General features: G+C 38.7%; 1 protein-coding gene across 7 annotated transcripts in view; it reads right to left on the reverse strand.

The window, feature by feature from the left end:
- Nucleotides 1-22180, reverse strand: part of METTL25 (methyltransferase like 25) — a 130591-nt gene that overhangs the window by 81499 nt on the left and 26912 nt on the right. For all 7 annotated transcript variants that reach the window (XR_007135975.1, XR_007135976.1, XM_047788352.1 and 4 more), the window contains exons 4-5: nucleotides 18091-18687; nucleotides 15305-15452 (exon numbers count right to left, since the gene is read on the reverse strand). Coding sequence is in view for 5 of the 7 variants with exons in the window: in XM_047788352.1 (XP_047644308.1) it covers nucleotides 15305-15452; nucleotides 18091-18687 (745 nt within the window). In the remaining 2 variants the exon portion in view is untranslated. The remainder of the gene's footprint in view (nucleotides 1-15304; nucleotides 15453-18090; nucleotides 18688-22180) is intronic.

Here is a 22180-nt window from a genome sequence, read left to right on the forward strand (position 1 = left end):
AGATGGTCAAAAGGCACATGAAAAGATGCTCAACATGGCTAATTATTAGAGAAATATAAATCAAAACTACAATAAGGTATCACCTCATACCAGTCAGAATGGTCATCATCAAAAAGTCTACAAATAATAAACGCTGGAGAGAGTGTGGAGAAAAGGGAACCCCCCTCCACTGGTGATGAAATGTAAATTGGTGCAGCCACTATGAGACTTCACTGTGTAGGTTCCTTAAAAAGTTAAGACTAGAGCTACCATATAATCCAGAAATCCCACTCCTGGGCATATATCCAGAGAAAACAGTAATTTGAAAAGATTCATGAACTCCAAGGTTCATTGCAGAACTATTTACAACAGCCAAAACATGGAAGCAACCTAAGTGTCCATCCACAGACTAATGGATAAAGATGTAATACACACACACAGAGAAATATTACTCAGCCACAAAAAAAGAATGAAATAATGTAGCAACATGGATGGACCCAGAGAGTATTATTCTAAGTGAAGTAAATCAAAGACAAATATGGGAGTATTACATATATGGAGTCTAAAAAATGATACAAATTAACTTATTTACAAAATAGAAACAGACATACAGACATAGAAAACAAATTTATGGTTACCAAAGGGTAAAGGCAAGGGAGGGGGAGGGAGACATTAGGAGTTTAAGGACTGGCAGATACAGATTACTATACATAAAATAAATAAACAACAAGGTCCTACTGTATAGCACAGGGAACTATATTCAGTATTTTGCAATAACCTATAATGGAAAAGAATCTGAATACATATGTAACTGAATCACTTTGGTGTACAACACTGTAAGTCAAATATACTTCAATTAAAAACAAAACAAAACATGGAAACAACCCAAATGTCCATCAACAGATGATTGGATTAGGAAGAGGTGGTATATATACACAATGGAATACTACTCAGCCATAAAAAGAATGACATAACGCCATTTGCAGCAACATGGATGGAACTAGAGAATCTCATACTGAGTGAAATGAGTCAGAAAGACAAAGACAAATACCATATGATATCACTTATAACTGAAATCTAATATCCAGCACAAATGAACGTGTCCACAGAAAAGAAAATCATGGACTTGGAAAATAGACTTGGGGCTGCCTGATGGGAGAGGGAGGGAGTGGGAGGGATCGGGAGCTTGGGGTTATCAGATACAACTTAGAATAGATTTACAAGGAGATCCCGCCGAGTAGCAGTGAAAACTATGTCTAGATACTCAAGTTGCAACATGTAAGGATAACTTGATCCCCTTGCTGTACGGGGCGGGGAACAAAACCAAACAACAAAACCAATGTCCCTTCTGTCTCACTTATTTTTCCCAAAGTATCTACCAACATCTGATGGGCGCTCTCTCTCTCCACACACACACACAGATACACACACATATTATTTGCTATTATGCTGCTGTCTCTATCCACTAGGATTAAATGACAAGAGAGCAGTAACTTTTTCTTCCTTCCACCTCTCTACCTCCTAGAAAAGTAACTGGCACACTGTAAACATGTACTGAATATTTGCTATTAGAAGAGAAAAACAAATTAATGAATCATTACATTCAGAGTCATTTTAGAAAAAATTCTAAATATGAATACATAAATGTGTCTGTATATGTCCACGCATGGAAACATGGGATGGGAGTGCCCTTGCGGGTTGTGATGTTACACACTGCACATGCCCGTAGACTGTCAGAATTTTTTATTAATAAGTATACAGTTGTATATCACTTATTTTAAAAGCTAAATAAATAAATAAATGTTGCTTAACATTTTTAGTTTATTCACAGCTTAAAGTAACTTCTTAAAGTTTTTGTAAAAAAATAAAAATAAAAAATTTGTCAAGCCTGCAGCATGTGGAAGTTCCCAGGCTATGGATCCAAGGCGCACCACAGCAGCCGTTGCAGGACCTGAGCTGTCGCAAGGACTTTATTAAAGTTTATTTGTGTGTGTGACATACATCTGTGTTATTATTTCATAATGCTTTGTAGCAATAAAAATGAAATTTAGATTGATAGGTACCTTACAGTTTTTCACAAAATACTGGGCTTTTAAGGTTCAATTATACATCATTTACCAAGCCTTTTGTTTTTAAAGTTTAGTCTCTGTTCCATGTTATGCATTTCAAGGACTGACTGAGACTGCCTAAGCTTCCTTAACCTTGATCTTGATCGTGTGAACTGCCAAGGATATGTCACTTAATAGACACCCTCTGTCTCAAAAGACTTTATAAATGTTATATAACTGTGTCTTGATTTCTAATGGATTGAACAGTTTTTGGAGCTTTCTAAGATGCTCATCCCAACTTATAATCCTCAGTGTGGCTCAAGTATAATTTTCTGTTTCTTTCTTAGACTGACTAATTTTCGTTGACACTCTTCAGCATTAATGATGAATATAATAAAGAATAAATTCAAAGCAGTACAAATCAAAAGAGGAATAGCCAGATTTAATATGGGTATAAAATGATTTAATATGGGTATAAAAGTTTGCTAACTTAAAAATATAAAATTTATGTGTGGCTCTCAATAATGATACGAGTTATAAAGGAGGTACAAAGAAAGGTCCTAGAGTTTAAGAAAGGTTTAAAAAAATCACAGCAGAATAATAATATGTTCACATTAATTCATTCATCCCATAATATAAAGTGAGGCCCTTCCGGGTCCTTTGCCTTCATCAGAAAGTATCTCCAGTTTAAGTCACTGAGATATATACCCCATCACATGGTCTTCGGTGTCACAGAAGACTGTGAAGAGGACAGCTGGTTAGTCAATGATGAAAGAGTAACTGATAATTTCTCATTTGTTTCTCTCTAGATAATGCCAGGTTTAGCCCTATTTGCATCATCCTTTTTTCTGCCTCTCATTCCACTCATAGCTCCACCATATAATCAGTGTATTAATGCTTTACTTATCCGTTGGTTAAAGTGCAGCCGGAAATGTAATCTCAAAGGAACATGTCCATTACAGTATACACAGAAAACAAACACCCAGTTAAAAATGTATATAGTGCTTTAATGGTCATACCTACATTCAGACACTGTTTCTTAATGAATCAGTCTAGATACCACTGTCTTGGTATTTTTATGCATGGCTAGAAGAATGGCAAAGTTCAAGAACTGACTGTAGGAGTTCCCTTCTTGGCTCAGCGGTTAATGAACCTGACTAGGATCCATGAGGATGTGGGTTCAATCCCTGGTCTTGCTCAGTGGGTTAAGGATCTGGCATTGCTGTGAGCTGTGGTGTAGGTCGCAGATGCAGCTTGGATCCTGCATTGCTGTGGCTGTGGCCGGCAGCTGCAGCTCTGAATCGACTCCTAGCCTGAGAACCTCCATATGCCACAGGCATGGCCCTAAAAAGCAAAAAAAAAAAAAAAGAATTGACTGTAAACACTGTACTGGCCTGGCAAACACTGTGACAGCAGCTTCTCGCTGTGCATGACAGGTTTCCTCTGCTGCTCTTGACACACTACCTATATTTAAGATTTGACTTGGGTCTTTTTTTCCTTTTAAGGCCACACCTGCAGCATATGGAAATTCCTGGGTGAGGGTTGAGTCAGAGGTGCAGCTGCAGGACTGCACCACAGCCACAGCCACACCGAATCAGAGCAGCACCTGTGACCCATGTTGCGGCTTGAGGCAATGCCAGATCCTTAACCCACTGAGCAAGGCCAGGGATCGAACTTGCTTCCTCACAAAGTGTTCATGTCCGGTTCTTAACTCCCTGAGCCACAGTGGGAGCTCCTCAGCTTGGGTCTTGATAGAGGAGGTTTACACGAGACACATGGAATATGTGAAACACTGTCAATGAGGCCATCTTTACACTTACATTACCAGTCATGCTGTAACTTCATTCCTAGGGAAATTTTGCTCATTGTGCCAGACTAATGCTGACAGAAATTTAGACAATTTGCTTATAATTTACCATGTGAAAAAAGAAATGTGAGAACATGATATTTATAGCACAATATTTTTCAACACAATTTCCCATACAGTTTGCAAATTGAAGTTTGTATATAAAACTAGTAAAATGTAAACTAGTTTTTTAAACACTGCTTTATATTAGTTTGCTTGAAACGTTGATTTCTTATTTTTTTTTTTGCAACATGTACTATTTCTCTTTACTGCTTCTTTTAAGTGGACATGCTACTTTTCTGTTTTCATTTACCTGCATTCTTGACTTTTGTATTTACCACAGGCACAGGGATAATTTGTTTTTTTCTGAATAAATACAATCTGTATGAGCTTCTAAAACCACTTCCTATAAGTCATGCGAACTAACAAGGTGCAAATTAAAGAAAGGGGGAAAATGCATTAAAACTCCACATCTAACTATGTGCAGGCAGCAAGATGCCCCACGGCAAAAGCAAAATCGGTGTCAATACTGTAGAAAATGTACAACCGACTGGAGATCAGACACAGCTGTCCGTGTGAGGTAATCGTGCGTGTTCTGCCAAGTATGTCCAGAAATCTCTACAGTCACCCCACATTAACTGGCAATGATTTTCCTGAGGCGTGAGCCCAGCTCAACAGTGAGAAGTAATGTGATACAACAAAGGCTTTATAAACAGTTGAATCAACAAGGCTGACAGCAGAGTTTGCTTATCTGCTCTAAGATTGCAAGAGCAATACCTTCTCCAGGCAGAGATGATGCCTCATAATTACTGGTGGTAACTTCGTGAGTTTCTGAACAAGTTAATAAGGATAGTGAAGAAAATGAAAATTTAATATGCATCCAACTGGGAATTATTGAGAGATAATTTTACTTCCTAACATTTAACTTATTTCCGATAAACTTTGGGAATAATTATGATCATTGTTATGTTGACACAGATTTAAAAGTAAAACTGCACACTATCAGTCAAATGCAGAATCATAGCAGGAAAGCAATGTATCTGTTTATGCAAGCTCAATATAACTAAGAAGAAAAGATACTAAAACTGTAAATCTAAATGTTGTGATAAATATAGTGAGGTTCAGTTTAAATAAAAGATATGTTTTGGAAAGCTATATTCAAGTTACAAAATCATATCGTTACAGTCATAAGAGGCCTTCGAGGTGATCTAATTTAACGCCTCTCTTTTTACTAACTTACAAATGATCCACAAAAGCAAACTGATTTATCCATGTAGTAACCAGCATGGGTGGTTCTACATTTGATCATAAATTCCTGCGGCATGTGCTCAAATTTCCCAGTAAGACCCTCTGATAACAGATGCCACCTCATCTGACTGAACTTTGCCTCTTGAATACCCATGTGAGCAGCGAGCTGCCTCATTTGAGGTGAATGCTTCTATTGCATTCGTTTCCCAGCCTTGGGACCTTGATTGCTGGCTCCTCACTGTCCACAGTCCTGGTCCCAGAGAATCCCATGGTTGAAAATCCTAGGTCCTGACGTCTTACGCTGTTGCTCACGTGACTTCGCGTTTCCAAAATGGACTTCCCAGACGAGGCCCTTGCGGACGGACTCCTGCCTTTCTTTTCTGCCTTACATCACACTTCTCTACTTCTTACGAATCAGATCACCACCAGAGTATTCATCCATCTCCGGTGAGTGGCCTGCCATGCCTTAAGTTGACCCCCCTTGTTCCTTACCCTTGGAATGCTCCCTCCATAATTCTGTCTACCTAAATCCTTCCCCACAAAGCTCAATTCAAGTTACTGTATTTGGAAAGCCTTTCCTGGTCTCCTAACAGGAAATGACTTTTACCTTCTAGCTGGAATATTTCTTTTACCACTTAGGATCCTCTTCTTTACCTCTAAGAAATCACTTATAAATAATAATTTATAAGTCATATATATGTGTTATTCTTTTGTTTTGCTATTATTGTTGGCTTGTGGTAGATTTACAGTTGCATAAATGCAGTTATAGTCTCAAGGTAAAAGTTTCACACAAAGGAGAAGCATTCAGAACAAGAGCGTAGATTCACTTGCACTAGACAGGATACCACAAAAGATCTCAAAGCACAGTCCTGTAATAAGACAGAAGTCTTCCTCGTCATAGTTCGGAGAGCAGCAGGCAGTATAAAGTGTTATCCAGAGACCCACGTGGGTCAGGCTGCCTGCCAACCTTAAAGAGGTAGCTACCAGCTTTGGCATCCAGGTCATTACTATTCCGTAGCCAGCGGAAGGGTGAAAGCAAAGGGCGGGGGGTAGAGGGGCAAGCAGCTTACTTTCAAATAAGTTGACGATTAACTAACATACTCTACTGGCTTAAATTTTGTCACATGGGAGACAGGTACTCTTGCTGAGTGGCAGGATGATGTTTGATCTACTAAAACTAAGAGGAGTTAGATTACTGAAAGAAAGGACACTGGATATGACTGTATCCTGTTACATGTACATACTGTTAAATTACCCACACTCTTCATCACTCTTCCCCTGCTAGTGCCCTATTAATGCATTAATATTACACACGTGTGTACACCACACATACAGTGGTAGAGAATGCTAAATGCCTCCCTCATATCCAGTACTCTTCGTTATTCCTAGAATCTTGATTTCATTTGGAGCTGCAATGTGCCCATCTGGAAGGTTATATTTCCCAGCCTTCTAGAGATGGCCTATGAAGGAGAGAACGTTGTTAGGTAGAATTTCCAGGAAAGTTCTTTAAAGGATGCTGTCTCAGATCTTAAAAGTTCTACCATCTTCGTATTTCTTGACATTTGGACTAAAATGGCTAGAGCAGCAGCAGCCATTATGTAACCATAAGTGAAAGGTCAATAAAACTGCAGAGATTTGGCCCCCACACCCCTGAACTATATGAACCGATGTCAGCTAATACCTTACAGATTTTCTGGAAAATAAGGGAAAAGTAAATCCCATGTGATTATGCTACAGACAATTCCATTTCCATGCATTTAGATGTCTGTATTTATAAAACATTTCCAAAATATGATTATTCATACATGAAGGAATTTCAAATTGTTAAAACATGTTTAAAACCTGAACTGAAGCTTGGTTCTTCCTTAGTTTTTCCCATCATGTAAGCTGTACTATTACCTCCCTAGTGGCCCCAGTCAGAAACCTGCTAACAGTCCTTGACAATTCCTTCTCCTTTATCTCCCACTCCTCTAAAAAATCTTAAATGCTTCAATCTACTCTATTTCCACTACCGCTGCTCTAACTTTAGTCCTTAAGCTTGCGGTCTCAACTTAGGAAAAGCATGTCATGGGATTCACTCCTTCCTCTGTGTGTGCCTAAGAATAAGTTTTATCACTGAACCCCACTCCTTGCAGGGCTTTGAAACCAAAGCTCAAGCGTGTCATTGTACGTACTCTGAGTGGCTCCAGCATCTCCATCATCTCCGTGAACTCCTACCTTCTTCTGTATACTGACCTGACAAATACTATGTATCCTTCCAGTATTTCAATACTTTTAAGAAAAAGAAAATGAATTGTATTCAGTATTTTTACTTGAAAGGGGTAGTGGGGAGATGGATACCTAGCCAGACAGATTTTGTGACTGGGCTTTTGTGTTTTGTTTTTGTTTTCAAGTTTTGAAAAATTTGAAAATCAAATTCAGTAGATTTTATCAATAGAAATTCCAGAGTTCCTGTTGTGGCTCAGTGATAATGAATCCAACTAGTATCCATGAGGACGCGGGTTCGATCCCTGGCCTCACTCAGTGGGTTAAGGATCCAGGGCTGCCATGAGCTGTGGTGTAGGGTGCAGACGCAGCTTGGATCCCACGTTGCTGGGGCTGTGACACAGGCCAGCAACTATACCTCTAATTCAAACCCTAGCCTGGGAACTTCCAAATGCCATGGGTGCAGCCCTTAAAAAAGAAAAAAGGAAATTCCAAGGGCCTGAATTTGGGAAGAATTCCCCCCCACAAAGATTGGGATTTGCTTCTGCATGGAACTGGCTGAAGACTGCTTTGTCTCATTCAAGGTCATGGCTTAGTATGAACTCTTCAGGTCCAGCTCCTTCACCCTGTGCAGAAAGGGCCCAGTGTTAATCTCTGGATCCCAATGTGACTGGAATCTGCCTCAAGACAACACTGTCTACTGCCTTACAGTTCACAATTACCTGCTCTAGTTTCAACTCTTCTTCCTCTCTCTTCTCCCTCTCTCCTTTCAAATTTTTGGTTTTGATTTTTCTTGATCTATGGGCATTCCCCTTACTTTTGTAGACTCAGTAATGCTTAAAAAAACACATGTTCTGGAGTTCCTGTTGTGGCTCAGAGGGTTAAGAACCACAGTGTTGTCTGTGAGGGGTGGGTTCGATCCCTGATCTCACTCAGTGGGTTAAGGATGTGGCATTGCCATAAGCTCTGGCATAGACTGCAGATGCATCTTGGATCTGGTATTGCCATGACTGTGGCATAGGCCGCAGCTGCAGTTTTGATTCATCCACTGGCCCAGGAACTTCCATATGATGCGGGTGTGACTATAAAAAAAGAAGTTCTAATTTAGGTAGGATTTAGCTGATTATAGCAGAAGAGTTCCTCAGAAAAATCACACATGGCTAGAAAGAGAAGTCAAACACATGCTCTTTTGAAAAAAAGAAGCCACACTTTATTCCTCCACAGCTTCCAAACTTCTAGCATTAAGAGCTCAAAGCAAATAAACAGGTGTATTTAATAAAGTACCTATTATATGAGATGGAAAACATTATTAAATTTTTACTGAAAAGATAGCAATTGTATGCACTGCTGCAATGATGAGATTAATTCACTATTTATTAGACTAAAAAATTAGTTATACCTTTCTGTAAATAAAATATACTGGGTTTTTTTAAATTTTTTTTTCCGATATTAACTAGCCGATACTGTCTTAGAAGTTTTTAACCACATACTGAATAACCAAAAGATTCCAAAATAAAAGATATGCTTACTTTTAAAAATTAAAATTATGTTTTACATTTTTTTTTTTTTTTTGCTATTTCTTGGGCCACTCCCGTGGCATATGGAGGTTCCCAGGCTAGGGGTTGAATCGGAGCTGCAGCCACCGGCCTACAGCCTAGGTCAGAGCCACAGCAACGCGGGATCCGAGCCGCGTCTGCAACCTACACCACAGCTCACGGCAATGCCGGATCATTAACCCACTGAGCAAGGGCAGGGACCAAACCCGCAACCTCATGGTTCCTAGTCGGATTCGTTAACCACTGCGCCACGGCGGGAACTCCTATGTTTTACATTTTCAAACAATATGTTCAACATATTTTCTTTCAAGATAAGGTACCTTTATAATTAAAGCCATGAACTCATTGTTAACTGTCTAAGACAGTAAAGGTGACTCTATAAGAATCTAGCCTCCATCCTTAAAATTCCTACTGGTGACATAAATTGAGAAACACTTTACAGTAGAATAGGTATTATAGGCCCTTGACAAATTTCTATTTGAGACAGAAATGGCAGACCAGATTATCAGATGCCACTAAAAGATCTCCTTTGGTTAAAAAAAAAAAAGGAAATTGTGGGCTCAAGGGAGGATCACCTGACGCCCTGCACCACATTGAGGCCAGGGGTGAGTACGAAGGTAGGCCATCCATAGGCTTTCAGGGTTACACCGTTTATGTTTAACTCCTCAGACGTGTACTATTTGGAGGGTGCTATATGAGTCGACTTCCTGGCACTGGGTGGAAAGAGGTGGAGAGAGACCAAGCCCAAAGCCGTGCCTTCTAAGGGTTGCTCCTAGAAGGGGCTCCTACCAAGGCCAGGGAAGAAGCTCTATGAAACCACTGATGGGATTCTCTAGGGTCCCAGCTTATCTGCTCTTCCTGCACGCCTAGGCCTCAGATGTGACCACATAAACTTACAGGAAAAGTAAGTTACTTTCCACTCCTCGGCCGGGCCTGAACGACTCAGATATGGCACCAACATCAACTTCTGACAGAATACTCAGCAGGCAGATATGTTAGGGTGAACAAACACAAACAGAGGACCAGGTCCAGAGGCGGAGAAAATAGTGACATTTCTGTCTTGTGTTCAGTTTTAAGAGAAAAAAACAATTTCCTAGAAAACTCCCTAATATGCTCATCCTGCCTCATTGGTTAGAACTGGGTCTCATATCCATTCCTAAATAAATGGAATTACTGTAACTAATTTAGATTGAAGGTCATATTGTCCTTTTTTTTTTTTGTCTTTTTGTCTTTTGAGGGCCGCACTCAGGGCACATGGAGGGTCCCAGGCTAGGGGTCTCATCAGAGCTGTAGTGCTGGCCTCCGCCACAGCCACCGCAATGTGAGATCCAAGCCGTGTCCGCGACCTACACCGCAGCCCATGGCAACGCCAGATCCCCAACCCACTGGGTGTGGCCTGGGATCGAACCTGTATCCTCACGGATGCTAGTCAGATTCATTTCTGCTGAGCCACAGTGGAAACTCTGAAATTCACATATTTCTGAGGCCACAGAAGGGCTTAAACAAAACCATAGTTCAGTTAGAAAGGAAGAGAGGGATGTGGGCAGCAACCAGTCGTGTTCCCGCGGCAGGTTTCTACCTCTGCAGGAGAAACAACCACAAGAGACCAAAAGGAGGTCTCTCTTTAGGGGAAGAAACAGTATCAGTATTGCAGGTTAATTATGATAATAATCCTCAGTACTGAGACAAAACACTGGAACAAGCCAACCTTGGGAAAACACGTATTTACTCGATACAGCGCTGCCATAAAACTGTTTCTGGTACTTGATGCTCTCCCAGGAAGGACTGGCTCATAATGTACACATCTTTAAAAGCAGTCTGTAAAACATGCGGTAGAACGTGGGTATCCACCGTTGCCCAGAGAGTTTTAGCTGTTTTTCTAAAACTGACATTGATGGCAGACCACCTCTACGGGCCACCACAGCGTCCTGGGCAAACACGCTCACGTGAAACACATATTGTTTACACAGGACACATCACCGTGAAAAGTTGCAGTGTACATACCGGATTTTTCTACTGTACAATGTGGACTATTAATAACTCAAATTTACATCCCAGAGGCAACACTGCCCCACTTTAAAAACAGCTGCGCCAACAATCTGAGGGTTCTTGGCAGGTGTGTAAGATATGAAGGGAGAGACACATGACATCCTTGATCATTCAGAGATATAACCCATGGAACCTAGTGCTACATATACGACAGGAAGTACCCTAACCTTATGCGTGCAAACCCCGTGCCCTACAGGTTAGTTACTTGAATATGCTGACCACACTGGAGAGTGGTGGATTTCTATTTTAGTAAGGAATACAAGGACTATACAGTATACGCTGTATATGAAAACCAGGACTAAGTCTGTATTCCATCTTTCCCAATAGGCGCTGCTAAACAGTCAAGAACTGTCTGCTGTCGTCTGCCTCCCCCACCCTCTCTCTCACCACCCCAACCCTGGCTCATCAGCAAAGTTAAGCTATCAAAATTCTAGGGATGCTTATAATAATTATCTTGGACATTCCTTCTTGTTCTAGAGTTCTTCCCCTGGATTTTGTCTTGTTTCTAAACCTCAATTTTTTTGTGTATTTATGACCCAGTTTCCCGACCTGTTTGGTTTCCCCAGATTTTCACTCTGAGCTCTGTGCTTCAAGGACTTTTGGGGGAATTCATTACTCTGCACGCCAGACGTTGATATACCCTTCCGGACCCTTCGGGTTCAGCCTTTGGTTTGGATCTACAAACCGGCGCATGAGCAGAGTCCACCTACGTCTCTGCATGGGAGAGGTTAAAATGACTACAAATAATCCTGAATACATTTCTAACAGAACATCTTCTAAAATTCCGTATGTCTTCCTAGGAACCAGAGTAAACACTTGTTTTCAATGATGCTGTTTATCCGAATTGCCTATAGCACGTCTCAGAAATATTTATATTCAAGCAGTATTCTTAGAGACTCTAAGTGAGAAGGTCAGAAGCAGGCCTCAGACATCTAGTTACTGACAGCTGGTCAGCCAGACTTGAGAAAGGCTGTTATAACAATTGCAGGAGATGGTTCGTATCTTAGCTCTTTTACTACAGGCAAGATAAGGCAAGAAAAATGGAGATGAGGGTGTGGGAAAGAGACAAAGGAGTAAGTGACCTTTGCCATCTGGTTTTTGAGATGAGAAAATGTGCCAGTCCAAAGCTAATAATCGCAATGGCAACCTCAACCAAGGATGCTTTTATTATTCCTATCACTTATTTTTCTACATTTCCCCCTATTTTTTGGCCTCCCAACTCTTTCCATAACCTCCAAGGTATCTGACGGTACTCGTGTTGCTAACATCTCTACCTATTTCATCATACCACTCGTTTCTGTTTCTTCCTGTTTATTCTCTGCTTTCCTAACAAGCAAGACTCCCCAACCTCTGTTCTTTTCGGGTATTTATGAGGAAGTCAAGTAACACTAAGACAGTGGCATCTGCCACTTAAGCCTAGTATTGTTTACCTGATAATCCCTGATAATCTTAACTGACCCTCAATCATTAAGATACTTTGACAGCAAGGCCTTTCCAAGAATTAACTTTGCCTATAAGGAGAGAAAATGAGAGTTTATAGCTGCTAGTCACTTTTGTAACAAATCTTTCCAGCACTTTCTCTTGACTAAGTCCTGGGGCCAAAAACATCCTATAAAGGCAGGGAAAAAAGGCAACTGACACACACCATGTATTCAACACACACTGCACAAACACTGAGCTTCACGAACCATGCTTGAACAATGGGCTTAATTCTAAAGAAAAAAGAGTGAATAAAAACTAGTGAAGATACAAAAGTGAATAAAAATCTGAAGGTGTAAAAGTGAATATAAAAATACTCATAAATTTAAATACTCATCAATCTATGTAATCTTTCCATGGCAGAAGCAAAGAGGAAGAGGCTGAAGATGTGGATGCACTCATCTTCTTCTTCCTTCAGATTCTGCAGAGGCCTCTCTTTCGCACATGCCTTATTCAAAGATATTTCTCATTTCAGTTGGAACACATGGTCAATAAAAACTTGTAAAGAGTTTAATGAAATCATCTGTTACAAAAGGTACCTAAAGACTGATAGAAAATGGACTGATGGAAAATGGATCCGCAAGGAGAAACTGGTCACTCTCTTAATTTTTTTTCCTGCCCGTGCAAGCATCTTCTGCCAACTCCTTGCGGAAACTGAAGAACATCCATGAAGACATCTTTGGATGAAAAATGTACCAAGGTCATTTCCTGGTTGCCACAAAATAAGGACAGCCACTTACATGTGAGTTTCCTTTCACATTCAACAAAAGCCAGAGAATACATAAAATGATTCATAAGCCACAGGTACAATACAAGTTTTGATTTAAACGTAGTTGGAAAATAAACATCCAAACCAGCAGAATCAGCTCTGGGGAATCACTCCGGAGGGAGTCAGGTGTGCATGAGTGTGTGTGACAGAGAGTAAAGTGCACTGCCAAAAGAGAGGATCCCATCCCTGACGCGACACACAGAGATTAGGTCTAGGACCTGATAAGACAGCGCAGTGGCTGCAAGGGCCCAGCAGGGCCAGAGATGGCCGTCGTGAGAAGGCACCGCTTCAAGAGAAGGAAGAGGCCCTCTGGGGGCGGAAGGCATTTGAGGGGCAAGACGACAGAGTGAGAGAAGGAAACAGGCAGCTGAAATCAAAGATCTTACACTGTAAGAGAGGACCTTTGAACTGGAAGACACACCAAATCACTACCTGTTCCCAATGGAGCCAATTATTAAAAAAAAAAAAAAAATCCACGTCATTGTATCTACAAAACAAGCTCTTGAACTAAGAACGAAAACTTCCTTACGCAGAATTTTATGCTATTGCTCATCCAGGAAAACACTGTTAAACTATGATTTTAAAAGCTGTTAAACTATGATTACATTCAAGTTTTTTTATTCCTCCATTTTAGGAAAGATGCACAAAAAGGCTATAAAATAATATAAACACTTTAGAATAATTTTTGAGGTTCACTTTTGCCCATAAATTTTTACCTAGAAAATTTTGTACTCAGAGGAAAGTTGGAAATAATGGCACGACAAACATATATTCCCCATTTAAATTAACTTATTGTTACCTTTTTGCCAGTTTGCTTTCTTTCTCTCACTCTGTGTATCTCTACATACTCACAATTTTACTTCTGCATACCTTTTCTAAGAGTTTTTAAAATAAAAAAATTCAAATGCAATTAACTCTTTTTCCACAAAAGCCTTTGTCAGTTTTGAGGGTGACCTCTGTTTTATACCCAGCCAAATTTCAGTTTACAATCATAATTTTTTATCTCCCGGATGTGACTAAATAATTTAAATTTCACATCCATCTGGGTTTTAAAACTGAGAAAAAGAGCAAACAATGCTATCCATATTCATACACCTTCCACGGCATGGGGCACAGGATGTTGATACAGACTTTATAAAACGAATGGAAAAAAGAACCAAAAGACTAAATAACCATCTAATCTGAGCCAGTGGTTTTGAAACTATGTGTAACAGAGATATAGCATATAAAATGGATCAAAGAGGGGACTTTCAGGGCTGCTCTGGATGAAGGGTTGCAGGGGCTTAAGTCCCGGCAATGTACTCTGTACTCTGCTCCTTGGGAACCTTCTCCGTCCAGGAAGCACAGTTTGAATACTATTATTTTAATCCAATTGCAGAGTTTCCTGGCTTTTTAAAATCATAGTATTTTTGACCCTTTATAATACATTAAGAAACTGCTGTGGGGGAGAAATACCAATATTCCTTACAAAATGGAGAAGGCTTTGGAAATGAACGCAAACTGTGCCAACTTTAAATGACGAAATAATTAAGCTTTATTATCGCAGTAAATGCAGATCTTACAAATATTTTTAAACAGAATTTCTCTAAAACATATACCAGGAGTTCCTGTCATGGCTCAGTGGAAACCAATCTGCCCAGCATCCATGAGTACACAGGTTTGATCCTTGACCTTGCTAGGTGGGTCAGGGATCCAGCGTTGCAGTGAGCTATGGTGCAGGTCGCAGATGCAGCTCAGATCTGGCATTGCTGTGGCTGTGGTGTAGACCTGTGGCTACAGCTCCAATTGGACCCCTAGCCTGGGAACCTCCATATGCCGTGGGTGCGGCCCTAAAAAGCAAAATAAATAAATATATAAATAAAACATACACCACACAAAATTTTCACATACTTGCATTTTCAGCATTCAGTAAGACCATATTATAACCAAAAAGCTATAATAAAATACAAGTGATAGTGCATCAAATTTCATTTGATGTAACATTTCTAAAATTACAAGAATATCTGATATTATCTCACATGTTAATTCAAAATGACAATAATATCAACAACAAAAACACAGGAGAGCTATAAACCAGCCATTATGTTCAAATAAATCAAATTATGAGAGAGAAAGAACTTTGTACCTTTATGTGGGTTTTCAAACTCTTCAGATAAAAGGTGGTAGCAACAACCCACACTGCAAACTCCCTTGATTTCAGACTTGGCAGCAAATATTCGAAGAGTATTTGGAGCAAGATCACCACACGTATGGAGACCGACCATCAAACAATCCTGAGAAAAAACACATTTTGGAAATTAAGAGGAGAGTTAGAAAGCATTTCGGGTGAAGATTTAAAATGTTCATTTGAATACGTAGAGCTTTTTAAAATGATGAAATTCTACCGAGAAAACATTCTATCTTTTCTTGGCATAACAAATAATTATTTCCTTTATAGGCAAAATGTCTGTGATCTTTTATCAAAACTGACATACTTTTAAGTTGATTTTCTAGTGGTTTTGGTTACTTATCCACTTGAATTCTCTCTGGTCTCTTTTACAACCAATGTTTGTTTAAAAATTAGTCAAAATAAATGCTGGACCAATCAAATGTAGCATGCATTTCTAGGACAGACCTGTGATTTGAGACACATTCATATCCTACTAGTTAATTTTAAAAATTCATTTCTTCACAAATTACCCATCAAAACTTATTAAAAGAACATTGTCATAAAAAACAAGTTTTGCTAAGTTAGCATTTCTACTCCAACACCGAAAAGTTTACTTTATTCATTCATTCAATTAAACATGACAATAGTAAAGTCAATGTAAAAAGGTTTGCTCTAAATCTTGTAACGTGAATTTTATGTAAAATGTCTATGTTTCCCCTACTTATCCAAAGCCTAATTCAAGTGCACACACCTACGGGACGGGTACACGCACACACCCACAGAGTCTTGATCAAGGTGCCATTGAACCCTTCACTTTCTTAGTTTCCTCATCGGTAAAATGAGGCTAGTAATGCTATCTCACGTCAGTGGGTTGCTGCAAGACTCTAACAAGTTAGTAGTGGTAAATGACTTACTACCATCTCTGACACAGAATATAGTTCAGTAAATGTTTATTATTCCTATCATCATCATGTTATTATAAATTCAAGATAACAGACATCAAGTATATTTTTATAACTATCTTCAGAGCAAATACAATTGTTTCATTTATTTTGCCAAAAATGTTACTCAAGCCCAAATAATCTAAACATAGGTAGGGCTGAGGTGCAACCTTCCTAAGGAAAAAACCAGTGTCTTTAAGTTGCTTTGACCTGATAGACCACTCACTTGCTTCAATTACCGTTCTCTTCAAAACACAATTTCTGGAGCATGGTGCAACAACTATTTTGCTCTTCTCAATGATTAGATGGTTTGGATAGGTTTTATTTAAATGTTAGAAATAAAAAAGAACTCAGAGAGGAAAGGCTTATTGCTAATTAAGGGTGGATAACAGAGATATAAATCTCTTTCTTTAAGCTTAGCTTAGTTCTCCCTAAAGATAACACAAAAAACATTTTATCTCATTCTTCATTGTACTCCTTATACAAAATTAGTTAATAATATCAGCAGGTGACAAACAAAAACACACAATCAACATATTATCTTAACAGTAAACTATTTAAGTATGTTTGTGTTGTAGGGGAGGGGATGGGGGCATCAGTTAATTCCGGCTATTAGGTTGTTAATTCACTCAGGACCCAGGAAACAATCTTTTGGCATGTCTTTTATTAATCAAATTCTTGCAAGTTTGCTTACAGTTTTGATCATATACTTTCCAGAAGACTATGAAAAACATAAATATATGATAACATGCACTAAAAATGTATATATTTTGAAGTTGGGTTAAAGTAATTGGAATTACCTTAACAGAAGATTAAGGCATAACTTAATTACTGATTTCATATATAGGAAAAACAATTAATGAGGATTAACCAATTTCTCATAATTAGTAAAATCCAAAAATATTTGGGAAAAACAAAAATTCCCCATTCTAAATGACAAAATAACAAGTGCTGCTTAGCTACCAAACAAGGATTTAAATTTATAAAGAATTCTGGTATCTTTTTTATTCATTATTTAGGGAAGAATTTTCAAAAATTTAATAAGAGCAGAATATTCTAACTTCAAAGGCTGCCTTGTATTTTTAAAACAATGAGTTAGGCCAAATGATTTCTAGAAATTCCTCTACAATATTATTTAACATACAATGTTGCATTTGTTTAAGATACATTGTTTTTGTATTACATAATTTGACATGCTTGTAGTTCAAAAAAAGTTCAAAATTTTTATTCTTTTAATATTTTTGGCTGTGCCCATGGCATGTAAAAGTTCCCAGCCCAGAGATCGAACCTGTGCCAAAGCAGCAACCTCAGTTAACTACAGTGACAATAATAGATCTTGAACCCACAGCACCACAAGAGAACTCCAAGTTCAAAATTTTTAGAACACTCAGAAGCTACTCTTGCTGAAGAAGACTGCATATTTGGTTACCAGGCCTAATAGTACATATAATATTTCCCTATATATTTCAAACTTAAATAAAATGTAAGAGGTTTCTGGGACTGGAATTTTAATAATCCATAAATTGCGTGAGAATTTAGCTGACTAGCTTTTATTACTACTTCCGTCTGATTTAGAGTTAAAATTAGTAGAGGGCACGCCATTCTGGAAAACCATAATTGTTAGATTATCAGACTCTGTACCTTTGTCAGATTTTGATAGCTATGGAAATCACAAAAGCCTGAATATAATTTTATTTTCTAGGTCCTTTTGATAAGTATAACCAAATAAGATATACAAGTGAAGGAAGCTATTGTTAAAAACTCAATTCTGTCTTAGAGCCTTTATATAAATCAAATTAAGGAATTTAAAAATGAAATCACCTCCAGATCTTTAATAATATCATGTAGTTCTGAATCAGCAGTGATAAAAGATGTTAAAGGTGAATATACATTTGATTCATTTGACTTTGATGTCACTTTTCTTCTCTCTTTATTTGTTTCCAACATTTTCCTCTTGGGTGTTTGGGACGAAGTAGATTCTATGGCATTAATAGGTAAAAGATCTCTAACAGAAAAGGCATTCTCAAAATACAAGTTTTCTTCTCGATGTGAATGTACATGGAGGTTTTCCATTTGTTTTCTGATGCTGGAAATTACAGAGCCTGAAAAATCTGGCAAAAAATCTGAGGTTGACATTTTTTCTTGATTTGCAGTACTGCTGTTACCCACTCCCTCGGCATATGCATTACATTCAATTTCATCCTGCAGCTTCCTTTCTTTTGCTGTTTGCCATGCCAGGGCACTGACATCTAATTTTGACCGTCTATGATAGACTCTCCAATGTTTCTTCAGTTTCCTGTTTCTCTCCTCAGCTCCATGAGTATTGGTATTTGAGGAATCGATTCCATAAACTTTTAAGCCATACTTCAAAGACAAAAAGGAGCTTAGGTAGCCTTTTCCAGAGCCTAGGTCAATTATCTAAAGAAAAACAGAATGCATTAAAAGGATTTTAGCCAGTAATAGAAAGCATTCTCAATATTTTTTTTAAAACCCAGTAAATATATGGTTGTATAGTTTATATAACTTGCTATGCTTTTTTATTTTGTGATTACTATTAAAAACCAATAACTCTTACTGTTGATAGTCAACAGTTTAAGAGAAGTTCTACGCAGTGCAATTACAAACCAAGGAAAAGACGTAACAGACATAAATACTGGAAATGAAACATCTTTCTTCACAGATGACATGACTGCATTTGTAGAAAATTCTGAGGAATATATAAGAAAAGTTAACAGAACTAGTAAACAAATTTAGCAATGTTTCAAGATACAAGATCAACAGAAATTAATAACAAACTATCAGAACACACACAATATAACAGCAATTAGAAATAAAAATTATAAGTAATTGAATTAAAAAACATAAAAACAGAAATCTAGGAATAAAGTTAACAAAGGTTATACAAGACATATACCCTGAAAACTATAAAACATTGCATAGAAAAAATTTAAGAGCTAAATAAAGAGATACTATGTTCATAAAACAGCAGATTCAACATTAAGATGGCAGTTCTCCCAAATTAACGTATACATTCAATGTAATTCCCAATCAAAATTTTTAAAGAAATTGACATGAAGAGAATACAATTTATAAGAGAAGGAAAAATACCTTCAATTACCAAAACAATTTTTTTAAATTTTTATTTACATTTTTGCTTTTCAGGGCCATACCCATGGCATATGGAGGTTCCTAGGCTGGGGGTTGAATCAGAGCTGCAGCCACCAGCCTATGCCACAGCCACAGCAATGTGGGATCCAAGCTGCATCTGCAACCTACACCACAGCTCATAGCAACACCAGATCCTTAACCCACTAAGTGAGGCCAGGGACCAAAGCTGAGTCCTCATGGATACTACTCAGATTTGTTTCTGCTGAGCCACAACAGGAACTCCCCAAAACGATTCTGAAAAGAAAAAGTCTGAGAATTTTCACTGATTTAGGAATCAGTATAAAACTATAGTAATCGAAAGAGATATAAAAATCAATGGAAGAAACAGAGTTCAGAAATAGACCCATACTTATGTGGTCAACTAATTTTTGACAAAACAGTAAGGTAATGCAAAGGAGATAGTCTTTTCAACAAAACTGCAACTCCAGCAGTTCAGAGCTAAGACTCCAATAAATGATGTCTCCTAAGTAAGTGTCTAGCTTACAAGTAATCCCCTATGCCCCCTTTTTAGTGTTAATCTCTAGGCTAGATATTATGAGAAGCACAGAACTATCGTCTAACTAAAGATGCCACACCCGTATGCATGGATATAAGTGCTCTGTTCAGGAACTCTATGAATCAACGTCCTCATATTGAATCACCAGAGAAAGCAAAGCTCTCCATTCCTTTCCTTCTACAAAACACACTCCCTAATGCCAATTAAAGGCTCCCTGCTGGCAACCAATGAGCTGTTTGTAAGCACCAGCATATGTGTTCCCACCAATACAGATGTTTTCTTACCAGGAAGTAATGGAGTTTGTTCCGTAATCTGCTTGTAACTATTCCCCTTGTGAATGAGAAAAATTCTGGTTGCAAGTAACACAACATCGAGTTTTGAACAGTGAAGAAAATTCATCTGCTTAAAAAATCTGGCATAGAGTGGCTGAATCATTCAGAGGCTTACCCTTTGGGGCAACTTAATTGTAATCCCTCTGGTTGCAAGAAACTCTAAGATTTATGCCCTCATGATACCATATCTAAAAACCTTTCAATAATGGGCAAATTTTCCTAGAAAATCTATCAGCCAATTTGTAGCTTCTTGACCCAAATTGATTTTTATTCCTCCCCAAAGGGGCCTTTTAGTAACATACACAGTATTTGCAACAGAATGAAAAAACTCCGCAATTAAAGGTTACATAAATCAGGAGTTCCCCTAGTAGCTCAGTAGAAACAAATCTGACTAGCATCCGTAAGGACACAGGTTGGATCCCCGGCCTTGCTCAGTGGGTTAAGGATCCAGCATTGCTGTAAGCTGTGGTAAAGGTCGGAGATGCGGCTCGGATCCTGCATTGCTGCGGCTGTGGTGTAGGCCAACAGCTAGAGCTCCAATTCGACCCCTGGCCTGGGAACCTCCATATGCTGTTGCTGCGGCCCTAAAAATGACAAAACAAAAAAACAAAGAAAAACAAACAAACAAAACCGAAGGTTACATTAATCATACACATTTCTGCTCTCAAACTATCTGATCGAATAGCGAAATCTCTAACATTTTCATCTCCTACCCCTGCCAACATTCTTTCCCTTCAGTGGACTATTTTACAGGTTTGAAGATAGAGGAGTCTCCAGCGGGAGGTATCTTCCTCATCTCCTAATTCTGCTTTGGAGACTTTCTCACAGAAACACTGTTACACAGAGTGGTTACATTTCTTAACAGCAGGAGTAGGTACTAATACCTCAGACAGAAGGGTTACATTTTGTTGACTGACTTGGAGATTTAACTAACATTCTAGGCTAATGCTTTCAAATTTATAACTCCACTATGGAATTCTACCATGAATTTCACACACACATATCCAACAGTGTACCTAACATTTCCCCTTGAATGTCTTAAAAGCATCTCAAATTGAACATGTTCCGAACTAAGCTCCTGCTATTCTCTATGAAACTCACATCCTGGTGAGGGGAACAGGACTCCTTTCTCTCTCCCACAGCCTCCATCTGAACTGTGAGCAAATCCGCAGTCTTACCAACGGTGTTCATACTAACTGCGCCCTAAGTCTCCCCAATTATCTCACTGCTCCCACTTTCACCTCTGAGTCTGCTCTCAAGCAAGCAAAACAACGGCTTATCATGCCACCCCTCTTAATAAACTCTCATCACTTCCCTAACTTTATCTCCTACTACTAACCTCTGGTACTAAGTTTTTCACCTCAACTCTGGAAGCTCATGCTCAGGTACGAGGTAATTTCTAAGAAGAACCAGACCGAATGTCTACAAAGAATACAGTGAAGAGTGCAAAGATAATGGAAATATTTGTTTCATAACACTCAGCAGAGGAGAGTGATCCAGCGGCTCTGAAGGCTTCGCTTCTCATTCAGGACATAAGCCCAAATCGTTACGATGGCCTCGAAGACTCTACGACTTCATGACCTGCTTCTATCACCTACATCTCAGCTCCCACTACTCTGCCCTTGCTCTCTCCACTGGAGTTAATCTGGCTTCTTGGGTGTTTTACGAATACGCCAAGTAGATTCCCAACTTTAGGGCCAATGAAAATGATCTTCCCTCTAACAAGTTTTTCATCCAGATATTCTAATGGATTACTCTCAAGTCTGGAAGGAGGTCTTAATTCAAACGCTATCTTTACAGCGAGGTCTTAACTTACACCTCCTTTCCCAATAAGCTTTAATCTCTCATCTCTAAATCAGCTACTTCCTTGTTGTTTATTTTTTCTCTTTAAAGTATATTGACGTACATAATAAAC

Source organism: Phacochoerus africanus, chromosome 7, assembly GCF_016906955.1.
Source record: "Phacochoerus africanus isolate WHEZ1 chromosome 7, ROS_Pafr_v1, whole genome shotgun sequence".
Lineage (NCBI taxonomy): Eukaryota > Metazoa > Chordata > Mammalia > Artiodactyla > Suidae > Phacochoerus > Phacochoerus africanus.